Source organism: Cydia splendana, chromosome 4 (genome assembly GCF_910591565.1).
Source record: "Cydia splendana chromosome 4, ilCydSple1.2, whole genome shotgun sequence".
Taxonomy (NCBI): Eukaryota; Metazoa; Arthropoda; class Insecta; order Lepidoptera; family Tortricidae; genus Cydia; species Cydia splendana.
The window spans coordinates 23,473,323-23,497,251 of record NC_085963.1 but is presented as its reverse complement, the minus strand read 5'-3'; the positions used below and the strand labels follow the sequence as shown (position 1 = coordinate 23,497,251).

The window sequence follows — 23,929 nt, the reverse complement described above, 5'->3', positions numbered from 1 at the left end:
ATGTACTGTAAATTGTATATACTTTCCTTTGATATTTTTTTTACCAGATTTTAATGGATTAAGTATGAAACACTCTATATCGGTCCGGGTCGAGGCGTCCGACACTTCGTTTTACCGAAGCAACCTTTTACAAAGCTAACTCTACACCGGCTTTGCAATGCAGTGTGGAAATGTCACCATATACTCGTACGTCAAATTTCTGTAAATAATATGACATTTATAATGATACTTCCATACTTTGTGCTGTCAAAGTCGTTGCAGAAATAACTTGGTCCGACTATATCTTGTTTTTATGTACAATTACAAATTGGAACGAAGGAGAAACTTAATTGCTAGGTAATAAAATTTAATTGAGATCAACGACATATAATATATGTAATATATAAAATTACTTATTTATTAACAATAAATAAATAAATAAATAAATATTAGGGGACATCTTACACAGATCAAACCTAGCCCCAAACTAAGCAAAGCTTGTACTATGGGTACTAGGCGACGATATACATACTTGTATAGATAAATACATACTTATATACATAGAAAACAACCATGACTCAGGAACAAATATTAGTGTTCATCACACAAATAAATGCCCTTACTGGGATTCGAACCCAGGACCATCGGCTTAGCAGACAGGGTCACTATCCACTAGACCAGACCGGTCACCAAACAATGACTATGTACACTGCTCAGTCGTGTATCAAAATCCTAATGATATTCAGATTTGGAATATTTCAAACATACGAATAAACTTCAAATGCTCGGATAACATTGAATGACATTTATGCATTAAATTATTTGTATTTTGTGAAAAGGCAATCCACAAATTAAATATTAAAATATCTAAAAAAACATAATATTTATTTATACCCTAGCCCAGCGGTCGGCAACCTTTTAGCAGCCAAGGGCCACATAGTAGTTAACGGAGGTGACGCGGGCCGTACTTTGTTAATATTTATGACTTTATGAGACATTGTTGTTTGTCACTATTACATACAAAATAGCCAAGGCGCCTCTCGGGCCGCAAGTGACAGTTTCGCGAGCCGCATGCGGCCCGCGGGCCGCAGGTTGCCGACCGCAGCCCTAGCCGAATGGTTTGATATTATCGGATTTATATACAAAATAGATTTTTTATGATCATTATTATTTATGATATGGTATCGACCGGCATTAGCAGTACAGTGGTCATTTATACTAACATATATTTAATTATACTTTATGATATCACACAAACTTTGGTAGACGCAATATACAAGCAGCTAACAAATTCAATTGTTTTTTATTCATTATGTAGAATCAGTAGTCTTCTAAGGCCAAGCCATACAAGAAAAAGGTCTAAAATTTGGTATCGTCTTGGGTCGTCCCATTCGTTTTAAGTTCTTAAATTACGAGTAGTCCTATTATGCTTTCGTCACTCATTCTACATTGAAAGCCACCAACGATTGTGATGAATGTAAGCAAAATAGGACTAATTTTTAAGAACTTGACGAAAAACGAATGGGACGACCCAAGACGATACCCAAAATTATATTTTTTAATATTATATGCAGACCGCCAGATGCTGATTATATGCCATATTTCGATATTATTTTATTACGCAAACAGTAATTTATTCCTACTCGTACCTACACTAAACAGTCAAATACAACTCAAAGTAATTCGTTTCTTTGATATAGGTAATATTAGTTGACCGTGGCGTGTTCACTTTAAAGCCTTAGATTGTGTTCATTTGCTTATTTTAAAGTCTATTGCAGTCCATTTCGTGAAAAAGGACTACCTACTTTCGAGAACTTTCTTTTTTTCATCAAGAGCACACCACAGTTAAAACTATTTTAAAGCTAATCCAAAACAAAACACTATAATATCATACAAAATCTACCTTATAAACTAATTCATAAAGTGCTAACTAACTCCAAGCTTTCGTTGATAAAATTCTGCGCTCTCTCCTCAGTCCCATCCATTTCTCTGTCCTCCAAATCATAATCTAGTAGCGTGTATTCTGTTCTGATACTGCTGCTATCCTCGCTGTCGTTAACGTTAAAATATGTGACTGTGGCATAGCAGACCGGTGCTCTAGCCGGGCTGCTTCTAGCTGATTCATAGGCAGAATCCGATCGCGCACAGTTATATCCACACTCGTAACTCCGTAAACTTTCGTTTCGTGAGCTGTCGTAGCTATTGCAGCTGCTGTATCCATCGATGCTTTCGCTTGCGATGTGAAGGGGTGGTAGAGAGGCTCTGCAAGGGCAGTAGCGTTGGATGTCGATCTCGGAGCGAGCGTCGACGGTGCCAGAGTATGATGGTGAACGCACGAGGGGCGAGATGCGGTTGCGGGCGCTCTTGCGGCTCTTGCTCCGTTTGAACAGCTTGAAAGCCTGTAACAAAGAAAAAATAAGTTTAACTTTAATGCCAACAACAGCACAAATGATTGCTAGCCTAAAACAAGAGCTTTTTATTATTAACAGTAGGACAGTGGTTTTGTTAGCACTGCTTTGCCTTGGCATATATTATTTGAAGCGATTTTGAATGTTTAGACAGGAGTATCTTTCTAGCCACGTCGACCTAAATACATATATTTGTTAGAATACGAAGAATTTGAAACAAGACACTTGTTCCAAATAGTGGACCATAAAGTGTCATTGTTCTATGGAACTTGCTAACTATGTAAAATTGTAAACAAAAGTCACTAGTAAATTCATCATTCAGAGACAATTTCAATATGGGGGTTTGTTTACATATCAAGTTCCATAGAATGACACTTTAGTTTTCAAAGTAACTTTATGCAGAATAGAATAACTTCATGAGTACCTAAGAACTTGTCGTGCGTAGTAAAACGATGAAACTTAATTACAAGTTAGGTGGGAACTATCTTATGTGGGCAGGTATTAAAACTAAGTTTGTTAGAGTTTCTCATATTAACTTCAATGAAATCTGCCTCAAACGAAGGTAGACGTCTTATATAGAGACGTCATTCCGATACGAGCGTGGGGTTTAAGTTCTATATAATTCTTAAAGTAACATTTAGATTTGAATAAAAATGTAGCATTATTATAAACCTGAATCGTAATCAAAGGTGCTAATTGATCTTTCATTTTTGTTTCCGAAACATGAGAACATTGTCATCAATGTTCTAAGAAAAGCCTGGAATTTCGATATCTACTTAAGCATAAAATCGCTCCACTCAACAAGCTAACGATGTATAATGACTTAAAAGTTATTTATCGATTTTCGAATAAAATAAATTCAAAAATTGTCGGAACTTTAAATTAAATAAATAGTTGTGGACGATACCTTTAACTTTCAACCCTTGTTAGAACTAGTACAACTGACCTCTAGAGGATGGCGACCCAAACCGCAGACCTCAGCGGGTATATTGAATGGCCTCATGTTAGTTTTGGACTGTTGAAACTGCTTTCATTAACCGAATTGTGAATAGATGTACATAGATTAAAATTTTAGATAAAACCTAAATGTCATAGAAAAGGTCATATATTTAATTCAAACACATTAACTTCACTTGTACAATCAGCAGCAATAGTATTAACATCTTAGCAATAATCTAAACGTAATAGGGAGATGTCATATTTTATCAATGTCGACAAAAAATCCGGCAGAAGAAAAGACACAAGATAAAAAGACACTTTTTAACATTATGCGATTGAGGGTCAAAAGTCTTCTCGTTCCTAACCTTCGTAAAGGGTTGACCAGGCTAACAAAGACAGTTACAAATTATACAGCAACTAATAAAAGTAATCACATGGTACCCAAAAACTAGGTCCAGTATTTGGGCTAATAGGGTATTTTCCTACTAGTCAAATCAGTTACTTTTTTAGAACTGTCAAAACGATTTTCTAATATGGAATTTATATGAAACATTACATCGTGACGTCACGGTCAACTCGCCTACTTTTTATACTTCTATCCGATTTATTAAATAGAACTTCTGTTTAAAAATAACTCCTATCTGTGTTTTTCTAATAATTATCTGGTGCTTTATTTCATGCATGGTGTAAAATAATTTATTTTAAATACAGTATAATACCCTATTGTCCAGATACTGGTAAAATACGAGCTACAATTTACCTAGAATCGATTCTGTGTCAATTATATCGGTATCGTGAGTAATAACTGTAATAAGCTAATATTTCATGAATACACATGTAATGTGCTGATATGAGTGATATGATTAGAGTATTGTGTGTAGGAAAGTACTCTTATCTATATTAGAGAATAATTATATTGCTAGTTGGAAATGTGTGAGCTTTAAATCTATTTAATAATATGTATAGGTACCTCCACAAAAAGTGACATCCGCTTGTATTGTCAAGCTTTTGAGAAACGGGTCCGAAGTAGGGATATAATCTGTACTGTACGGACGCGTGTGTGTGTGTGTGTGTGTGGGTACGGACCCAAAGGGTAAAAACGGGACCCTATTACTAAGACTCCGCTGTCCGTCTGTCCGTCTGTCTGTCTTTCTATCTGTCAGGCTGTATCTGATGAACTGTGATAGCTAGGCAATTGAAATTTTCACAGATGATGTATTTCTGTTCCCGCTATAACAACAAATATTAAAAACAGAATATAATAAATATTTAAGTGGGGCTCCCACACAACAAACGTGATTTTCTTGCCGTTTTTTGCGTAATGGTACGGAATCCTTCGTGCACGAGTTCGACTCGCACTTGGCCGGTTTTTCTGGGTTAACGAGTAAGTAACACAGCCTGCCGCGTAGGCGGGTAGAACGTGCTTTTACTCTTGTTTTTATACGTCTAAGGTAAAAAAATAAAACCAATATTTTTATTTTTGATGTGTCAGCATTTTACGATAATTCTTTCACATAAGACTTTTGTATACGCATTTTACGTAGATGTGTTTATTGTTTGGTTTATTTTTGTGCATGAATCACGAATTAATTCATATTTATGGTTATTTCAGATGTATAAGTATTACGTTCTGTTTACAATATAATAATACTCATTCCACATTCCCTTACGTAATAAAATAAATTGTTACGTCACAATAATCACGGCATACGAAACACATGGGAACTGCCAAAACTAATTTGCCAGCATATCGAAAGGAAAACAGTTTTTCCCGTCATTATTAGTAAAGTTATGTTGCTATGCGGTTTTCCGTAAGTACTTTCCTACTAGTATTATAAATGCAAATGCTTGTATGTTTAATTGTTCAGATACTTTTTCCTCATTTACGCAAAAACTGCATAACAAATGGGGCACCTCCAAGTACGTACAGTCACCACACGGGATTGCTATGCCATTTACGGTTCTTGCTAAATTGGAAATCCGATAGCGTAAGTATTGAACGACCAATTAAGCTAGGACCCTAAACGGTGCAACAATCGCGGAGCGTGATGGACTGATGGCAGGAGTGCGAAACTCCTCCCTTCGGGCAAACTCGGCTCCGTTCGGCTCAGCATTGCCCCGAGCAATTATTAGGGTTGACACAACGTCAAGTTTGCATGCACGACCACAAATAAGATAATGGCTTGAATTTTGACAACCCTAAATAGCCGAAAGGGACAGTGCCATATACACGGTGTGGCCTGTAACACGAGCAAATAATTAAAACATAGATTGTACTCCTCAAACGGTGACACTTTTGTTCTACAACTTTTAAAAATTATGAAGTTATTAGACTCCCTATTTTTCATACAAAATAAATATTATTTTCAATGGACGCCATCGCCACACCTTATCATTGTGATTGACGTTTCTTGTCATGCCTTAAACATAACAAAATTCGCAATACATTGCGTCTTAGAATAAACTTTAAAGTGTATTAAAAATCAAACCACAAGTTATTTTTAAAAGTCGCTGAACAAAATGTTGGTCAGTATGAGGAGTACAGCCTACAGTTTAATTTTTTGCTCATGTTACAGGCCACATCCGGTATGAGAAAGGGTGCTGTCCCTGATTCGACCCTGAACCGCTGTCAAACTTCGGTTTTGTAGCAAGTTTCCTTTCTGTATGCTAGTACATACTATTATTTATTCTGTGCTGATGGTACATCACCAATCGCCAAACGAAAAAAATGTATCGGGATGTCGGATGCTACGAATAGTCACGTGATGTGACTCTTTCAATACATTATTTAAGTTTCGATTGGCGTTTACTATCAACTATTGTCTTCTTGGCTAAGCCCCCAAAAAGGTACAACAATACGCCTTGTTGCTAACTTGTGACTAACGAGGTACTAAAATACTACGAACGAATAAACAAACTTATTCTTTAAGGGGTGAAAAAAGTATTAGAAGTAAATGGGTCATACACATTTTATAGCAAACTCGTTCGCGTCTTTCCTGTAGACATCGCATATTTAAGGGAATCTAAAGCTAATTTTTACGAAGCACCTTTACTGGGATAATTTTTTTCAGTATTTGAGACTCAAATAAGAAAAACGAGATACCAGAGTCTAACGGCCCGATTTGAACTTTAAGATATGTCAATTAATAGACCTAGAAATGATATGGATCAGATATGTCAGTGTCAAATGTGACGTTTCTTCAAACAAAAACGTCACTTTTGACCCTGACACATCTAATCCATATCGTTTCTAGATCCATTAATTGACGTATCTTAAAGTTCAATACGGGCAGTAAAAATGTGTTTGACCCAAATTCTAATCGGGTTAAGGAGTGTTTCGCATTAGGTAACGATTTTTACGCGGACGAAGGCACGGGCGGTAGCTTGTTCATAATTATACCGCACTGCAATTTCCTTATGTTATTAACTTATTAATTATATGAGTCGCGATTGCGTCAATAATATTTTTAACCACAAGCTTTTACGTATGAACGACTGACACTCATTCATAAGTTATTATGTGACTTTATTGAAAAAAACCTGCAGGTTTTATAAGTTTATGTTTGACCCAATATTTTGATTATACAGGTTGGACCAAAAGTGCGTCCTTTTTTTCTTCGCATATTGTTGATAATGATATTTATTGATAATTTTAACAAACGTTTGCGTATCATAACTTAAGGAGAATAATTTTGGATATACTATAAGTATGTTTTTTGTAGGTAAATGATTATTTTAGGAAAATGATTGTAGTTTTAATAATAAACGAATGTTAAACACGTATAAGATAAATATTCCTACAATAAAATTCTTGCCTAAGACGAAAAGAGCGAAATTTGTACATTCTTCAATTGTAAGCTTTGATTTCGTGGGATTTGAACTGTGTAATTTCCTTCCCTTTCCCCAGAGGGAAGATTTCAAGGAATAATGTAAGAGTACCTTACCTAAATCCTTACCCGGAGCTTACGGCTTGATTCGAACTTTAACATACGTCAAAAAGCTAAAAATACGATATGGATCGGATATGTCAGTGTCAAAAGTGACGTTTTTGTTTGAAGAAACGTCTCTTTTGACACTGATATAAACTCAAACTCAAAATATACTTTATTCATGTAGGCCTAGCAACAAGCTCTTATGAATCGTAATTAATCTTAATCTAATTATCAGAGCAATTTATTGATGTTAATATTATTCCATAATAACATTGGATTATTATACAGATCAAATTTAACACTAAGAATTTCACAAAAGGATCGTCAAACATAAAAAAATGTATAAAAAATACTAGTCTAGAATTTCTAGAATAAAATCTAAATGTCAAAAATAACATAACAAAAGAATTACCTACATACATCGGAATATCCATTTCCTCATCAATAATCAAATATACCTAATAAATAAATAATCATTTCGAATAACAATTAATCCCACTTAATTAATTAATCCCATTAACAATACATATATCCGATCCATATCGTATCTAGACGTAATATTTGACGTATCTTAAAGTTCGAATCAGGCCGTATCATTCTACATGCCGAATTGTAATACAGAGTGACTTTTACATTTTTATAATACCTATATAGTACGTATGGATTTTTCCTGATTTCCTTGTTATTGGTACTTCCGGAAGGAAATGTAATTTGATGTTATAATATATGCAAGAGTTATTCTCAGAATTAGGTTATATTAATACCTACAATTTTTATATACCACAAAATCTTCGGATACTTTTGTTCGACTTAAGTCACATCTAAATAAAGATACTAGCCAAGGTGACAACCCTTTATCGACAAACGCCAATCAAAAATTTAAAATGTATCGCGATGACAGAAGTGACGAATCGTGATCCATGTATTATTTTACATCTGGTGCTCCATTACGACACCATGTGCTATAATAAGCACATTACGTAACTACGGCGAAAATTTAAAGGGCCATATGTACTTTTAAACGTTGGAAAATAGGTATTTCGGATCTAAGTAATACGCAACTCCCTTCAGTCGTGTTTTAAAATTCGCCGCTCGTTGCGAATTTAGCACTCGATCGTAAATAATTATAAGTTTTGCGTTTTTTATAAAACGCCGTAAGTACCTATCTTATCTTTCGGGAACATAAGATACATGTTTTGTTATTCTTCGCGAGTTTGACCCAAAAGGGTAAAAGGAATGTAACTTACGAAGCGTAACGTATACTTTACGTGCAGAACAACGTGCATTCCGCACGGGTAGGCACGATAGGGGGCGACACCTGTCGTCGCTTGTTGTTAACTCACACGATCCTAGCCGCCTCCATACAATCGAAGTTACGCTCTCATTTTAAAACGACTTGTTGAAATGACGTGACATATATCTATGTCTGGTACTAGTTTTAGTTACTAGAATTTGTAACACAAAAAACCCAGACAAGTGCAAGTCGGACTCGCCCACCGAGGGTTCCGTACTTTTTAGCATATGTTGTTATAGCGGCAACAGAAATACATACATCATCTGTAAAAATTTCGACTGTCTAGCTACTCTAGCTATCCCGGTTCATGAGATATAGCGTGGTGACAGACAGACAGACGGTTAGTGGAGTCTTACACTTATTGTTCTCTTCTGTTCTTGCTGTTGTTGTCTGTACATGTTCGTACATGTTTTGTGATCGTCACGAATAAAAATCTTTTATCTTTTTTTTTATCTTAGTAACAGGGTCCCGTTTTTACCCTTAGGGTACGCAACTCTAAGAAATAGTACAAGACTTCTACACGCTCTTTTTCGTTTTTATTACAATTTTTAAGTAGGGGAGACCGAGGTGAGTTGTGACAGAGGAGAGTTGTGACATCGTCGATTTTTTGGAATCTATTAACTAAAAACTAGGTCGCAACAGTGTGCGTTTGTTAGTTCAAGTTACGAGCCAACAAACGCACACTGTTGCGACCTAGTTTTTAGTTAATAGATTCCAAAAAATCAACGATGTCACAACTCTCCTCTGTCACAACTCACCTCGGTCTCCCCTACATAAACTAATACGTTAATTATAAGGTAGGTCCCCACTGAAAAGCGCTGCGGCTTGCCGTAGCATTATTAAGCTGAGTGTGTCCTTTTAACGTCCATCTGACCTATATCTTGTTTTAATTTAACTGGTTTTGTAACTATGATGACGTGAATAAATGTATTTTCTTTCTTTCTTTCTTTCAATACCAGATAAAGATATATGTTAGTGTCACTTAAATGTTTATGCCAAGTTTCATGCTATATCAGCTACCAAACTTAATCTATTTATTTATTTATATATAAATTAAAATCAGGCAACACGGCCCATATTACAAATACCTTACAAACTAACATATATATGCATTTTATAAACTTAAATAGCCCGGTCCAGCATGAGTCATCCTTTAATTAAAACAAAACTATTCAAAATATTCCCATTCAGCCATGATACTCATTTGCTAATTTGCGTTTTGTGTTTTGTACAATAAAGAGTTTATACATACATACATACATACTCGTACACAAAGGCAAACGTTTGTTGAAATTATCGACAATATGCCGCCAGTAAATAAAAATATTTTTATCAGTAGTTTAAATTGATGACTTATGCACATATGTACTTACTACATTCAGAACTTCTGTATAGGTAACTTTTAAAATTTACACCAACATGCTAACGCAAAACCAAATAAATATAAGGTAAACGTACTAGATCTCGACATGCTAATGCCCAATAGATGACACCTTGCTGTCACCCCTATTGACAATGACTTAAGATTCAAGATGACATGTACTGGGACCGCGTCGAGCACCAGTACGTTTACCTTACTTACTATATTCACAATTTAGATAGGTTACTTATAAAATTTACACCAACATGCTAACAAAAAACCTAATAAATATATTTGTAAGTGAACATTACGTACATTACGTAGTGCAAACAGATCGGCACTTTATTAAGCGCCACTTGCACCATTCTACTAATCCCGGGTTAACCGGTTAAACCTGGAGTTACCATGGTTACCAGTACAATTTGACACTAAAGCCCACTTACACCATCCCACTAACCCGGGATTTAGCGATTTAACCGTCAACCCAGTGTTAAATTGTACTGGTAACCATGGTAACTCCAGGTATAACCGGTTAACCCCGGGTTAGTGGAATGATGCAAGTGGGCCTAAACTAACAGTTTAACCGCTTAACCTCGGGTTAGTGGGATGGTGCAAGTGGCCCTAGCCTTTATAAGGCGGAGGGAATGTCTTTCCCACTATGATTTTGAAGTTTATTCCAAAGTGATAATGATAAATGCCTAAGTTTTGCCATCCTTAAATCCTTATGCCCTTTAGGGCCACTTGCACCATCCCACTAACCCGGGGTTAGCCCGTTAAACCGTTTACTCAGTGTCAAATTGTACTGGTAACCATGGTAACACTAGGTTTAACCGGTTAACCCCGGTTTAGTGGGATGGTGCAAGCCGTGCAAGTGGCGCTTAAAGGTTTCAAATTTTTGCTAAACTTTTAGAAACAAACAAACAAAAAACTGTAATTTAGTAAGTAATAGGAACCTGAGGGCCTATCGCGACATTCGCGACCCGCGTTCGATATGTTGCCTCCCTGTCACACTTAGGTACGAATTTACAAGAGCGACAGACCAGGGGCCCATTTCTCGAACGGTATTAGACTAATATTATTAGTCCATGAAGTGTCAAATCGTATGGGTTACCATGGCAACACACTAATAATATTAGACTAATACCGTTCGAGAAATGGGCCCCAGCAACACGTCGAACGTGGTTCGCGGTAGGCCCTCTGATATCAAATTCGAACATCGTAGGACAATAAAAAGGCAATGACTTGATATCTAGGCTATATCAAAGCTATATCGAATGACCTCTGCTATCCCTGGCCCTAATCACATCAAGGGTCAGTGGTCCTGAAGGGTCAACCCGGTCCACGTTTCACACTACCCATCCGCGACGGTCATCGGAAATATTATTTTATTGGTAGAACTTTCGTTCAGTGTCAGTCGGGAAAAACATTTTTTTATTGCGTTTTAATAGTTATAATAAGTTTATTAAAGGGACCCAGAGATTACCAGCTCGCCGGACAATATCAGCTTGTCAGTTAAACGCAAATTTTGACAGCTCCGAACAACTGACAGGCTTATATCATCCGGCGAACTGGTAATCTGTGGGCCCCTGAAGAGACTGTATAAGGGAGAAGTGGAAGTGGAAGTTGGGAGGGGTAGACCTCGGCGGACTTTCTCTGATCAGATCGGGGAAATCCTGAAGAAAGGCTAGGTCAAGAGCACCCTAAACTGGCGAGCGTGTATGTGGAATGTTATGAAAGTGAAGGAAGCGAAAGAGGTATACCAGGATCGTAGCAAGTGGAAATCCGTGATGTCTGCCTTTCGCTTCGGGAAATAGGCGTGATTATATGTATGTGTATGTATTAAAAAATATTACCTATTACCAGAGTACCTACATTTACAAGGTCAGAAACTATTTATCATGTAAAAAACGAGCGTATTTGGCAAACAGGTTATTTGTGCCTTCCATTTACCTACATTCTTAGAGCATTTAATAACTGGAGTCGCTTTTAAAAGCTTATCCCTATACCCCTCTGCCGAAAAACTTGCACCATTGTGCAAACTTGTGTATGGACTGCCATGGCTATTTATAAGTTACGTACAAATCGTGTAGAAACAGCTATACATTTGACGTCCCCTCCCCCGCAAAAATCGGCAGACTGTTTCGTACAGAAAATGATAGCCAAGACGTCACCAGTTACTAAATGCTCTAAGCCTACATTCGTATTTGTTGAAGCCCAAAAGGTTGTTAGGTACTATTTATATACCCTAGACCTATTTCGAAGAATCAGCGGATTATTATTATATTTAGAATTTATTGTTATCATTATTAAGCCGCGCTAGCTGAGTTTTTCGGAACTTATGTACGAAATATCATTTGATATTTACCAGTCGCTTTTCGGTGAAAGAAAACATTGTGAAGAAACCGGACTAATCCCAATAAGGCCAAGTTTAACCTCTGGGTTGGAAGGTCAGATGGCAGTCGCTTTCGTAAATAGTGCCTAAGCCAATTCTTGGGATTAGTCGTCAAGCGCACCTCGGGCTCCAATGAGCCGTGGCAAAATGCCGGGACAACGCGAGGAAGATGTTTACCTACTAGCATTGCTGACCTTTGACTCCACCAGCGTGAAATATGATCTATTTTTTTAGGGTTCCGTACCCAAAGGGTAAAACGGGACCCTATTACTAAGACTCCGCTGTCCGTCCGTCCGCCCGTCCGTCTGTCACCAGGCTGTATCTCACGAACCGTGATAGCTAGACAGTTGAAATTTTCACAGATGATGTATTTCTATTGCCGCTATAACAACAAATACTAAAAAAACCGGCCAAGTGCGAGTCGGTCTCGCGTTTCTAGGGTTCCGTACATAAGTCCGACTCACGCTTGACTGCACATTTCTAATAGGTATATATACCGGGTGTGGCCTGTAACATGAGCAAAAAATTAAACTGTAGACTGTACTCCTCATACTGACCAACATTTGTTAAGCGACTTTTAAAAATAACTTGTGGTTTGATTTTTATTACACTTTAAAGTTTATTCTAAGACGCAATGTATTGCGAATTTTGTTATGTTTAAGGCGTGACAAGCAACGTCAATCACAATAATATGGCGTGGCGATGGCGTCCATTGAAGATAATATTTATTTTGTATGAAAAATAGGGAGTCTAAATACTTCATAATTTTTAAAAGTTGTTGAACAAAAGTGTCACCGTTTGAGGAGTACAATCTATGTTTTAATTCTTTGCTCGTGTTACAGGCCACACCGTGTATATATTTCTACTATTTTGTGTATTTTTTTCAAAATTTTAGACCTTGTAGTTTCAGTCGGAGATAAAGGGGGGGGGGGGGTGGTTATTTTTTGGCTATTTTATTAAATAACTTTTAAAATTATTAAAAAAAAACATCTTTGGGTGACTAATTTACATATGTGTACCAAATTTCAACTAAATTGATCTAGTAGTTTCCGAGAAAATAGGCTGTGACAGACGGACAGACAGACAGACGCACGAGTGATCCTATAAGGGTTCCGTTTTTTCTTTGAGGTACGGAACCTTAAAAAGTACGGAACCCTCGGTGGGCGAGTCCGACTCGCACTTGTCTGGTTTTTTTATGCTATAGAAAGCAAACGAACAGACAAATCGCCTGATGATGCGCCAGCTAGCGGACGCCCCTTAGGCCCCATGTTCTAGATTCTACCTTCCATCGTTAGCCAGCCTGTCCAAACACTAGCACTATCAGAGCAATAACTCCTATTATCAGTAATATAGGTTTATGTTTACTGTTATTGTTGTCCGCTTGCACTCTAGATTGCATTGTAGCAGTTAATGTCTTGTTGATTGATGAATCTTTGTTTCATTCAATAATGTTGTGTATTATGATTAAATATACAGAGTGAGGCAGAATAACCTAACCAAGTTTAACGAATGAAAGTAAAAGCTGTTTAGCGATAAGACCGCCTGTTGTTTAACCTCTTCTTTATGTATTATTTGTATTGTTTTCTGTAATGAGGTGTGCAATAAACAGTATTTGTATTGAATAATTTTACGGTTTAGACTCACTTGTTATCATGTCGCGCTAGTGACTAAAAACAAGTGAGTCTAAACCGTAAAATTATTCAATGTTAGTATGTCTCACAACAGTTTATTAGAAGCCATGCACGTGCGCGCTTAGAAGCATTTTGCCTTTAAAAGGCTAAATCTGGTTTCGTCTGTTCAAACACTGAAAGTACATCCTGCAAAAGAAATTACATTTTGCAGTTTTCATGCTGAAGTTGAGCACGCCCCATTTCACCTTTTGCAGGAGTCCTCTAAATATTTTAGGACCTTAAGGCCACATTATATTGGTCGCTCGAGGCTAAACGCTCGGAGAAACGGTAATGCCGGCTAAGTAACAGACTGCTGACATTGTGCCCCCCGTTGACCTACTTATATTTTAATCCAGGCAATCTAGATTAATAGTTAAACTGGGATAGCTGTCCTAGAAACCTGAAGGCCTTTGAAAAAAGAATTTAATTTAAAAAAAGGACAGCTAATTTTAAGGAGATACAATAGGACAGCTTAAGACAGGTAATTTGTTTAAGTCACTCGGGTAATATTTATTTATTTTATTTAAACTTTATTACACAAAGATGTACAAATGATGCACTGAATGTCAAATGGCATTCTCTTCCAATCATAGGGCCAAACAGAAACACTATATTTTAAACCAGGAAAACAAACAATCCTATAAATACGATTGATGAATGTGTGTACGTAGTATATTTGTATTAATATTATACTTATGAGAACACTTTTTAGACTTGATCTAGACACGCGGTAGCGTGTCCAGCCAAGTTCAAAGAAAAAGGAACTGGCGACGCAGCAACCGTGTGTAATATTACACGAACCATTTCGAGCTACTTTTGACCCCTTCACAACTTGAAACCTACTTAACCTACACAAATGAATTTTGGCACATGTATTCAAGCCCCTTAGCTTGTCCAAAATACAAAATTTCATAAAAATAGCTCATACAGTTATTGATAAATCAACGTGTAAAAACCGGCATTTTTGTGACTGACTGACATATAGATCACAAACCTAACCCACTTCCAGATGACCTAGAAACTTGAAATTTGGCATCAAGGTAGACTATTAGGTGTATATAGAGGGAAAAATCTGAAAACTGGAAATTATTGATATTTCGATGGAAAAAAAATTATTAATACTTATAGACCAAAATCCTAACCCACTTCTAGATTACTTAGAAACTTGATATTTGGCATGAAGGTAGACTATTAGGTGTATATAAAGGGAAAAATCTGAAAACAGGAAATTATTGATATTTCGATGGAAAAAAAATAATTAATACTTATAGACCAAAAACCTAACCCACTTCTAGATGACTTAGAAACTTGATATTTGGCATCAAGGTAGACTGTTAGGTGTATATAAAGGGAAAAATCTGAAAACTGGAAATTATTGATATTTCGATGGAAAAAATAATAATTAATACTTATAGACCAAAAACCTAACCCACTTTTAGATGACTTAGAAACTTGATATTTGGCATCAAGGTAGACTGTTAGGTGTATATAAAGGGAAAAATCTGAAAACTGGAAATTATTGATATTTCGATGGAAAAAATAATAATTAATACTTATAGACCAAAAACCTAACCCACTTCTAGATGACTTAGAAACTTGATATTTGGCATCAAGATAGACTATTAGGTGTATATAAAGGAAAAAATCTGAAAATTGGAAATTATTGATATTTCAATGGAAAAAAAAATTAATACTTATAGAACAAAAACCTAACCCACTTCTAGATGACTTAGAAACTTGATATTTGGTATCAAGGTAGACTATTAGGTGTATATAAAGGGAAAAATCTGAAAACTCGAAATTTTTGATATTTAGATAGAAAAAAAAAATTAATACTTATAGACCAAAAACCTAACCCACTTCTAGATGACTTAGAAACTTGATATTTGGCATCAAGGTAGATTATTAGGCGCATACAAAAGAAAAAATCTGAAAACTGAAACTTTTTGACAACTGACCGCGCGTTAGCGAGGGTCTCCTTTTCAGCTTAGGCAAACTGCTTTCATGATGAATAGAATACTTACTATAGTAATTTCTGTACAAAAAGTAATGATATCCCAACAAAAACATAAATGTGAAATGAGAGCCAAGTTCAATATTAAGAATATGTGTTGTTGTTGACTCGCTGACAAAAGAATTGAGATCTATATTGGTGCCAAGTTCTGTGCTGTGTAGAAAATCCTGAAATTATAAAGGATTTGTCTTGGCTAGTTTTTACCAACAAACCAAATTTTAGAAAAGTAACGTACCTAGTCAAATATAATAAATAACCTATACGTAAAAACTAGCCAAGACAAATCCTTTATAATTTCAGGATTTTCTACACAGCACAGAACTTGGCACCAATATAGATCTCAATTCTTTTGTCAGCGAGTCAACAACAACACATATTCTTAATATTGAACTTGGCTCTCATTTCACATTTATGTTTTTGTTGGGATAGTATCTTCTAAGATACATAACGTTACGTAAGTAACACATGTAAATATTTCCATTTTTCTTTTAGTTAAAAAAATGTGATATCATTTGCAGATGTCTCGGCTAAGTACATTAATTTAGATTTTTAGTTTTGACAAATTGATGTATTGTGCTGTATTTATTTGTTGTTTTAGTATATAAGTTAGTTTATAGGTATTTATTGTAAACGATTTGTAATGTCTTTATCTACCTACATTATAACTTATTTAGATCTACATTAGACTTACTAGCGTCTTTTATTTTGTTTATCAAAATTACTTCGTTTCATAATTATCAAGACTTTACTCAGTGTGATATTTTATATATGTTGACAATTTTACGTTACACTTACGTTTGTGCAGTGTTATGTCATGATTGTATATTTATATGTCAACTAATCACAAAGTAAACAGGCATCATGTGCATTGTCATAAACTTCAATTTAATTCTAACATCGTTATAAATTAATGATGTGCGATATTATATTATAATGCGTGTATTTTTGATATCTATAACTGCAAACTTAAACGAGATTTAGGTTATGGTGAATGTTAGCTGGGTTATTCGGGCCCACTCTGTATACTTCTTCAATATAACGCAACCTTGAAGTTTAAGTCGGTCATTGGACCGTCTTAATTTTAATTAATTTTCTTTAGTCCCTTTTTGTTCTTAAGGAGAAGCCAAACTTATCTAATAATCTTTTTCCTTGTAAGGCACTGTTACTTTTCAATGGGGTTGGCAACTGTCAAAGGTTTGCCTAGATGGCGCCATCATAGCTTGCCCCTTTTTCTATGAGATTTGGCTTAAAGAGCTGGCATCCAGGGTATTAAAAAAACAAAAATTTGACACAATTCTAGGGATTGACGGGGCAAGCTATGATGGCGCCATCTGCTAAAAACTTCCACCGGCCAACCCCATTGTTCTGAAATGTGACGTTCCACGGGTAAAGGCATCTTATGGTGGTTGGCGCCTATGTCGCGTAGTACCGTATTGGAGTGTCGTCTATCCATTTGTCATAAAGTACAAATACCCGTGGAACGTAACAAATAAGTAATTAATGGGATTTACGTAAAGAAACAGTTTTTGATAAGAAAATCTTTTTTTTTTCTTTTTGATGTTTTTTTTTTTATTTGTAACGTATTGCGAGATTATTTTGTAATAACCCATACCTACAAACGTCACACAATCATGATTTAGATGCCTAAAAAGGCACGCACTTTCGTTGTCAGTCAAAAATGAATAAATAACAACTAACAACAACCTAAGTAAGACAACATTATTATCTTATCTTATCAAACATGCAAACATACGCACCTAAAGGCAATCTTAGAAATCCTCCTTTTTGTGTAGTTACATTAATGACGTTATAAATTTTATTTTTTCATACAAAAAGTTGAATTATATTTTTTTTTACCAAACATAAATACGAAATCGCATTTTGAACTACGCACTACTATATCTGTGATAAACACAGAAATAAATGCCCTTACCAGCGGGCTCAGCACGGTTCCATTTTTATCGACTATCACTATGCGCGTCCCTTTCGCACTTACATACTTGTTAGAACGTGACAGGCATGGTGACAAGGGATAAAAACGCGACCGTGCTAAGCCGCCAGGATTTGATTGAACCCGGGACCTTCTCCTTGCCCGCTTTTAGTAAGATCACTCATTATCGACTACGCATCTACGCACAATGTCAGAAAACATCACAATGCCGTAGGTACAGACAGACTGTACCACCGCCCACACTGTTAACTGACAGTTCCTAAACCTTATTACAACGAGCATAAGGTCCACCGATGGACACTAGAGTGTCGCTGCTGTTTGTAGGGGAGACCGATGTGAGTTGTGACAGAGGAGAGTTGTGACATTGTCGATTTTTTGGAATCTAATAACTGTTAGTGAGCTCGCAACAGTGTGCGTTTGTTAGCTCGCAACTTGAACTAACAAACGCGCGCTATTGCGACCTAGTTTTTAGTTAATAGATTCCAAAAAATCGACAATGTCACAACTCTCCTCTGTCACAACTCACCTCGGTCTCCCCTACAGTCAAATTGTTACATACGCTAACTATCTCGAAAATAAAGTTACGTTCAGATTATTTTGTGCACCAGACCCGCTTAGCCAGTTTTGTAAACATAAAAATTATCACCAAATGACATAACATTAAGCATAATATTTACACGATTAAACAAACATTTCTACGTCATAGGTACTCGTATTCTGCAGAATATTTTAATCGCAACGAATGAGAGAGAATAGATAAAAGGACGTATCTCCAAATAGCAACGAAGACGATGATAGTGACGTAACTGACACAAACTTTTGGGTTTTTTATAGTCACGTCAACTATTGATTTCAAAAGTGTCACAAAGTTTTTGCCAGCTTTACGATACTTTTTTTTATAATTATATTTTGTTTAGACTATAGTAAAAATGACTCTAAACTATTAAATTTACTCTAAATCGACAACTGAAGATATTTGAATACTTAGTAATGTTAACTTTAAAAAATAATAATGGTAAAGTGTATCTAGACTTTCCTTTAAAAACTCCCGTGAGACTCAGACATATTAAAATATATTTAAGGTAAACGTACTGGTGCTCGACGCGGTCCCAGTACATGTCATCTTGAAACTTAAATCATTGTCAATAGAGGTGGCAGCAAGGTGTCATCTATTGGGCATTAGCAAGCCGAGCACTAGTACGTTCGTTTACCTTACACGGATCGCTTGTCACGGTGACCGTGGACCGGCCTTTTGCTGTAAGTGCTCTTGATGAGGACTCTTATAATGGATCGAAATATGTCGAGCGAAATTTGACCTGAATTATGTGAGTGATGCGTTATAAATATATTTTAATTTTAATAAACTACTTTTTAGGTACCTACTTAGAAAACTCTCGTGAGACTCCGACATATTAAAATATATTTATAAGGATCGCTTTTCAGGTCACCGTGGCCGCGCGGTGGCGCTTGTCTATAGGAACATAATAGCAATTTACTATGAATATTCATACACATACATACATATAATCACGCCTATTTCCCGGAGGGGTAGGCAGAGACCACGGATTTCCACTTGCTACGATCCTGACATACCTCTTTCGCTTCCTTCACTTTCATAACATTCCTCACACGCTCGTCGGTTTAGGGTGCTCTTGACCTGGCCTTTCTTCAGGATTTCCCCGATCTGATCAGAGAAAGTCCGCCGAGGTCTACCCCTTCCAACTCCCACTTCTACTTCTCCCTTATACACTCTCTTTGTTAGCCTTCTTTCACTCATTCTTTCCACATGTCCAAACCATCTCAACATACCTTTCTCAATTTTTGTCACTACATCTACATTCAGTCCACACTTTTCCCTTATCACACTGTTCCTAATTCTATCTTGCAATCTCACACCACACACACTTCTCAACGCTCTCATTTCCACTGCATTCACTTGGCTCTGATGCCTCTTCTGCCATACCCAACTTTCGCTACCATACATAAGTGTGGCACCAACACCCCTCTATGAACAGCCAACCGTGCTTTTTGCGACACCTTCTGGCTGCTCATAAAAGCGTTAAGTGCCCCATTCACACGATTTCCAGCATTCACTCTCCTTTCCAATGTCTGTATCATGCTTACCGTCCCTAGTGAACAAGGTACCCAGATACACAAACTCTTTCACTTGTTCCACTCTTTCTTGACCAATCGAAATTTCACAGTTTGTCATATTTTCTTCCTTTTCAAATACCATTACTTTCGTCTTGCTTACATTTATTTTCAATCCTTCCCTTTCAAAAGACCCATGCATTCCAGTAACCATCTCCTGCAACTCGTCACCCGATGACGCTAGCAATACCAGGTCATCAGCGTAAAGAAGACATTTGACGGATAACCCACTCATTCTCAGCCCACATTCATCATTTCTCAAATCATGCAAACTACTATCCATGAACAGATTAAACAGCCACGGTGACGCTACACATCCCTGCCTAACACCCTTCTCGATGCTAAACCACTCAGTGTACGGTCCGTTTACTCTCACACAAGCACTGGAATCCTCATAGAGCGATTTCAGTGCCTGAATGAGATGGCCGCTCAATCCATACATCGACAGTACCGACCAAAGTTCATTCCTCACCACTCTGTCATAAGCGTTTGCCAGATCCACGAAAGCAATATTCATACAATATATATAGTACAACTGTTGTACTTTTTTTTAATGCCAACTTCTAGGCAAAGATTTACAAACAAAGTTGATTTATTCTTGTATTTTAGGTGTGATGCTTAGAAAAAATATTGTGTGCAGCGGTACATACCTACTCGTAATAAAGTCTTAAAATTATCTGGCCTGTTTTTACAAAACTCAACTTTGTCTCGTTTTGTAAATTCGGCCCTAAAATTTTAATAACTCTTATTAAGGACGACTCACGCTAGACCGGACGGTAACCGGGCCGAGGCGTCCGACATGTCATTTTCTATGACGACTGATCGGTGATCACGTGGTGCTTTCCATCACTGCTTTCCATAGAAAACAAAACGGCGGATGCTCCGACCCGGCCCCGGCCCGGTCTAGCGTAAGTCATCCTTTATGTAAGTATGTACCTGTTGCATTAGTTACGTAAACACTCATATCGTGCTACAGATTGCGTGCCCCTCACATTTACGTCCTTTTTCCTTATAAAACTATTACTACGTATATTAATATGTATGCGTTATTCAATAAACAAACATACCACCGTTTCTGGGGTTTACGTTTATCTTACACACACAATGATTATATCTTATCTCATATGCAAATAATGTCAGCGTACTACACAATAGGCTAGTTTTACATTATAATAGTTCCGAGATAAAATTCTACGGTAGCACTTGGCATTATAGTTTGACTTTAAAATTATTCAGAAAACTCAAGGTGTCGTTCGGATTCAAACTGCACCAGTGCTACTACTGCAGTATTACTGCCGACTGCATTGCTGCCGCAAATGTCAAAAATCCGGGTAGCAACAACATAAGTCGACAGCCATTGAGGTACATCTCCTTACGGGCCTTACGGGCACTAAAAATGGTACTAGTTCAGCGGTGTCACTCACGAATTCGAGCCAATAGTGCAGGCTAACGCAACTACATAGTTGCGACCAATCGCGCGCGTGATATGAACTCGTCAACCAATCGCGTTGTAGCGGTGTCACATCGCTGTACTGGCTCCATTCATGGCTGTTATTGCCCGTAAGGCCAGTCCTGAGATATACAATGTCGACAGCGATGTCGCGCTGCAATACTGCTGCAATAATGCTGCCTACTGCGTCACTGCCGCCAATGTCAAATTTAATATAAATTTCTCGATAAAATTACCTTTTTGTACTTTTCCCGCAGTAATACAGTCGGCTACATTACTGCATCAGTAACGCTGGTGTAATCTGAATGCTTGGGTAAAACCCGGTAGTCGGTGCGACGTTCCCATCGTTTTTTTTCTTTACTCACTTTTTCTACCTCACTTAAGGTTAGCGGGTCAATTGTCACACCTGCCGACATAAGCACCCTCGTAATGTGCAGAAGCATGACCAAACATGCCCATTTATCAACTTGTTACAGAGTGTATCAGCCCCTCATAATACAAAAGAGATAGATACTTCAAAACGAAAAAGTTGGCAATTAAATTATTATCGTTCGTTAAAAAGAACTTACTTACATTGAAATCAAATTTCTAGCCTCATTTACGTTTCCGATCAACGCCCTCTATCTCTGTCTAAACAAAATGTCTAACAAAAGAAAATAATTACGTAATAGTTTGTTAAAACCCGATACAAAGACCTAACAATACTTTCGTGGAGAACTAAAAATATTTATACTAATTAATTAACACAAACCGTAATTAGGTAATTAACACTAACAAATTAAGTCATTGTTTAAGCTAAATGTTCAATTGTGCACTCTATCAGTAGTGCAATAAGGTGCACTTTTCTATCAACTCTTATTCGTTGCAGTCATTGTGTATCGATACCGATATTTGTAATAACGGCTAAAATCCATTTCCGTTTTTAATTGTACTGTTTTAAAAACCAGATTTATTGTAATATCAAGAATTTCATCCTTGTTCATTTTAATGGAATGTCAATAACTGTGTTTTACTAAAATAAATAAGTTCAATAATCAATAGCAATTAGGTATCTAGAAATTCAAGTTTATAGAAAAAAGTTGATACGTCTAGGTACGTCATAAATAAAAAGACGCATCTCCGCATGATTATTTCTCTACATGTTTGATTAAGTTGGTACCTACCTACTCGTATTTATTTTACTATTAGAGTAACTTTTTTGACTGAAAATTTGTGATTGAAGCGAACATTGCAACGTCATAAAAAAAATAAAGTTGTCCCTAATACTCCTGAGTCCCGAGTGTGAAAATTTCATAAAATTCAGACATTTATGGCGATATTTCCACAGTTTATCTTTGCAAATGCCATGCACATGATAGATGCAGCTTGGCCCGACTTTAATGGTGACAATGAAAAGAAATGATACATTTTATATTTCCTGAAATTTTGCACTATGAAAAAAACAGTAACAATCATTACGTAAAAATAATTTACACGAGAAATAAAATACAGTAACTGCCGATAAAATATCACTTACTAATATATAGGAATTATACTTTTAAAATAAGATCATTATAACAATCAGAAATAATTAGTCTGTAAGTCCAACTCTGTTGTTATAATATGACAGTTTTATTAAAAAATATATCGTATAAATTAGCCGATACAATTAACTAAACATTACTGTAATAATATATGCTTATTTTGCTCCTCACTTACTTGTGGTTTTATCACAATCTCATTTAAATATAGACCTATTATCATAACACAATATATACATTGAACAATAATTTTAAATTTCGAATGTTGTAACAAGTTCTAGAGCAAAGTAAGCACATTTTCCGGTATATAAAAATTGGCCGGTACTATAAACTAAATTTATTGAGAAATTTGATCTCACCTTCAGCCATCTCCGTCTGGTCTCCGTCAGAAAGTCGGTCAACACCATCTTTTCACAACACAACAAAGTTTCGATCGTCGCGAGAACCGGCGTGCGTACGGCGCGGCGGCGTCGGCGGGAATGACTGCTCACCCCCGCGTGGCCTAAACGGAAAGGACGTATATCCATTCACTTGTTTTATTGCTTGTTAATAAGTTGTGCTGGGGAAAAAGGACGTATCTGCATATACTCGTAAGTTCCCGCGTACCGTAAAATGGGGTGAGTAGGCGCAAAACTGACATTCAAACCTCGATAACATTTTATTTTTACATATGCAAACTGAATGGTGTATATAATAAGAGTTCCGGACGTTTGTATTTTATTTAGTTTTTATTTTATTTTGGGTAGTTTCATTCCATTTCATAACTTTGACGATAAACAGGAAACCCACCTCACCCCGTAGTCCCTCGTATTTGGGGTGAGTTGGGTTTTCATACAAAGGTGATTTTGGAAGATTGTTGGATCGATTTT

The 23,929-nt window shown here is 36.6% G+C and overlaps 1 protein-coding gene across 1 annotated transcript; it reads right to left on the bottom strand.

Annotated features, from left to right (window-relative positions):
* Nucleotides 1-1,768: 1,768 nt before the first annotated feature.
* Nucleotides 1,769-23,524, bottom strand: LOC134790211 (uncharacterized). Its single transcript, XM_063761046.1, has 2 exons — nt 23,420-23,524; nt 1,769-2,378 (listed from the first exon to the last, which is right to left on the bottom strand). Exons 1-2 carry the CDS (start codon nt 23,465-23,467, stop codon nt 1,896-1,898), a joined length of 531 nt encoding a protein of 176 aa, XP_063617116.1. The 5' UTR covers nt 23,468-23,524; the 3' UTR covers nt 1,769-1,895.
* Nucleotides 23,525-23,929: the final 405 nt, after the last annotated feature.

What these genes read in the sequence shown, in the direction of transcription:
- LOC134790211 (XM_063761046.1), bottom strand. Translation starts at nt 23,467, where the DNA reads ATGGTGTTGACCGACTTTCTGACGGAGACCAGACGGAGATGGCTGAAG. An exon ending in CCAGACGGAGATGGCTGAAG is followed by an intron (nt 2,379 to 23,419) that starts GTGAGATCAAAT and finishes TCTTTGTTACAG; the next exon opens with GCTTTCAAGCTGTTCAAACG.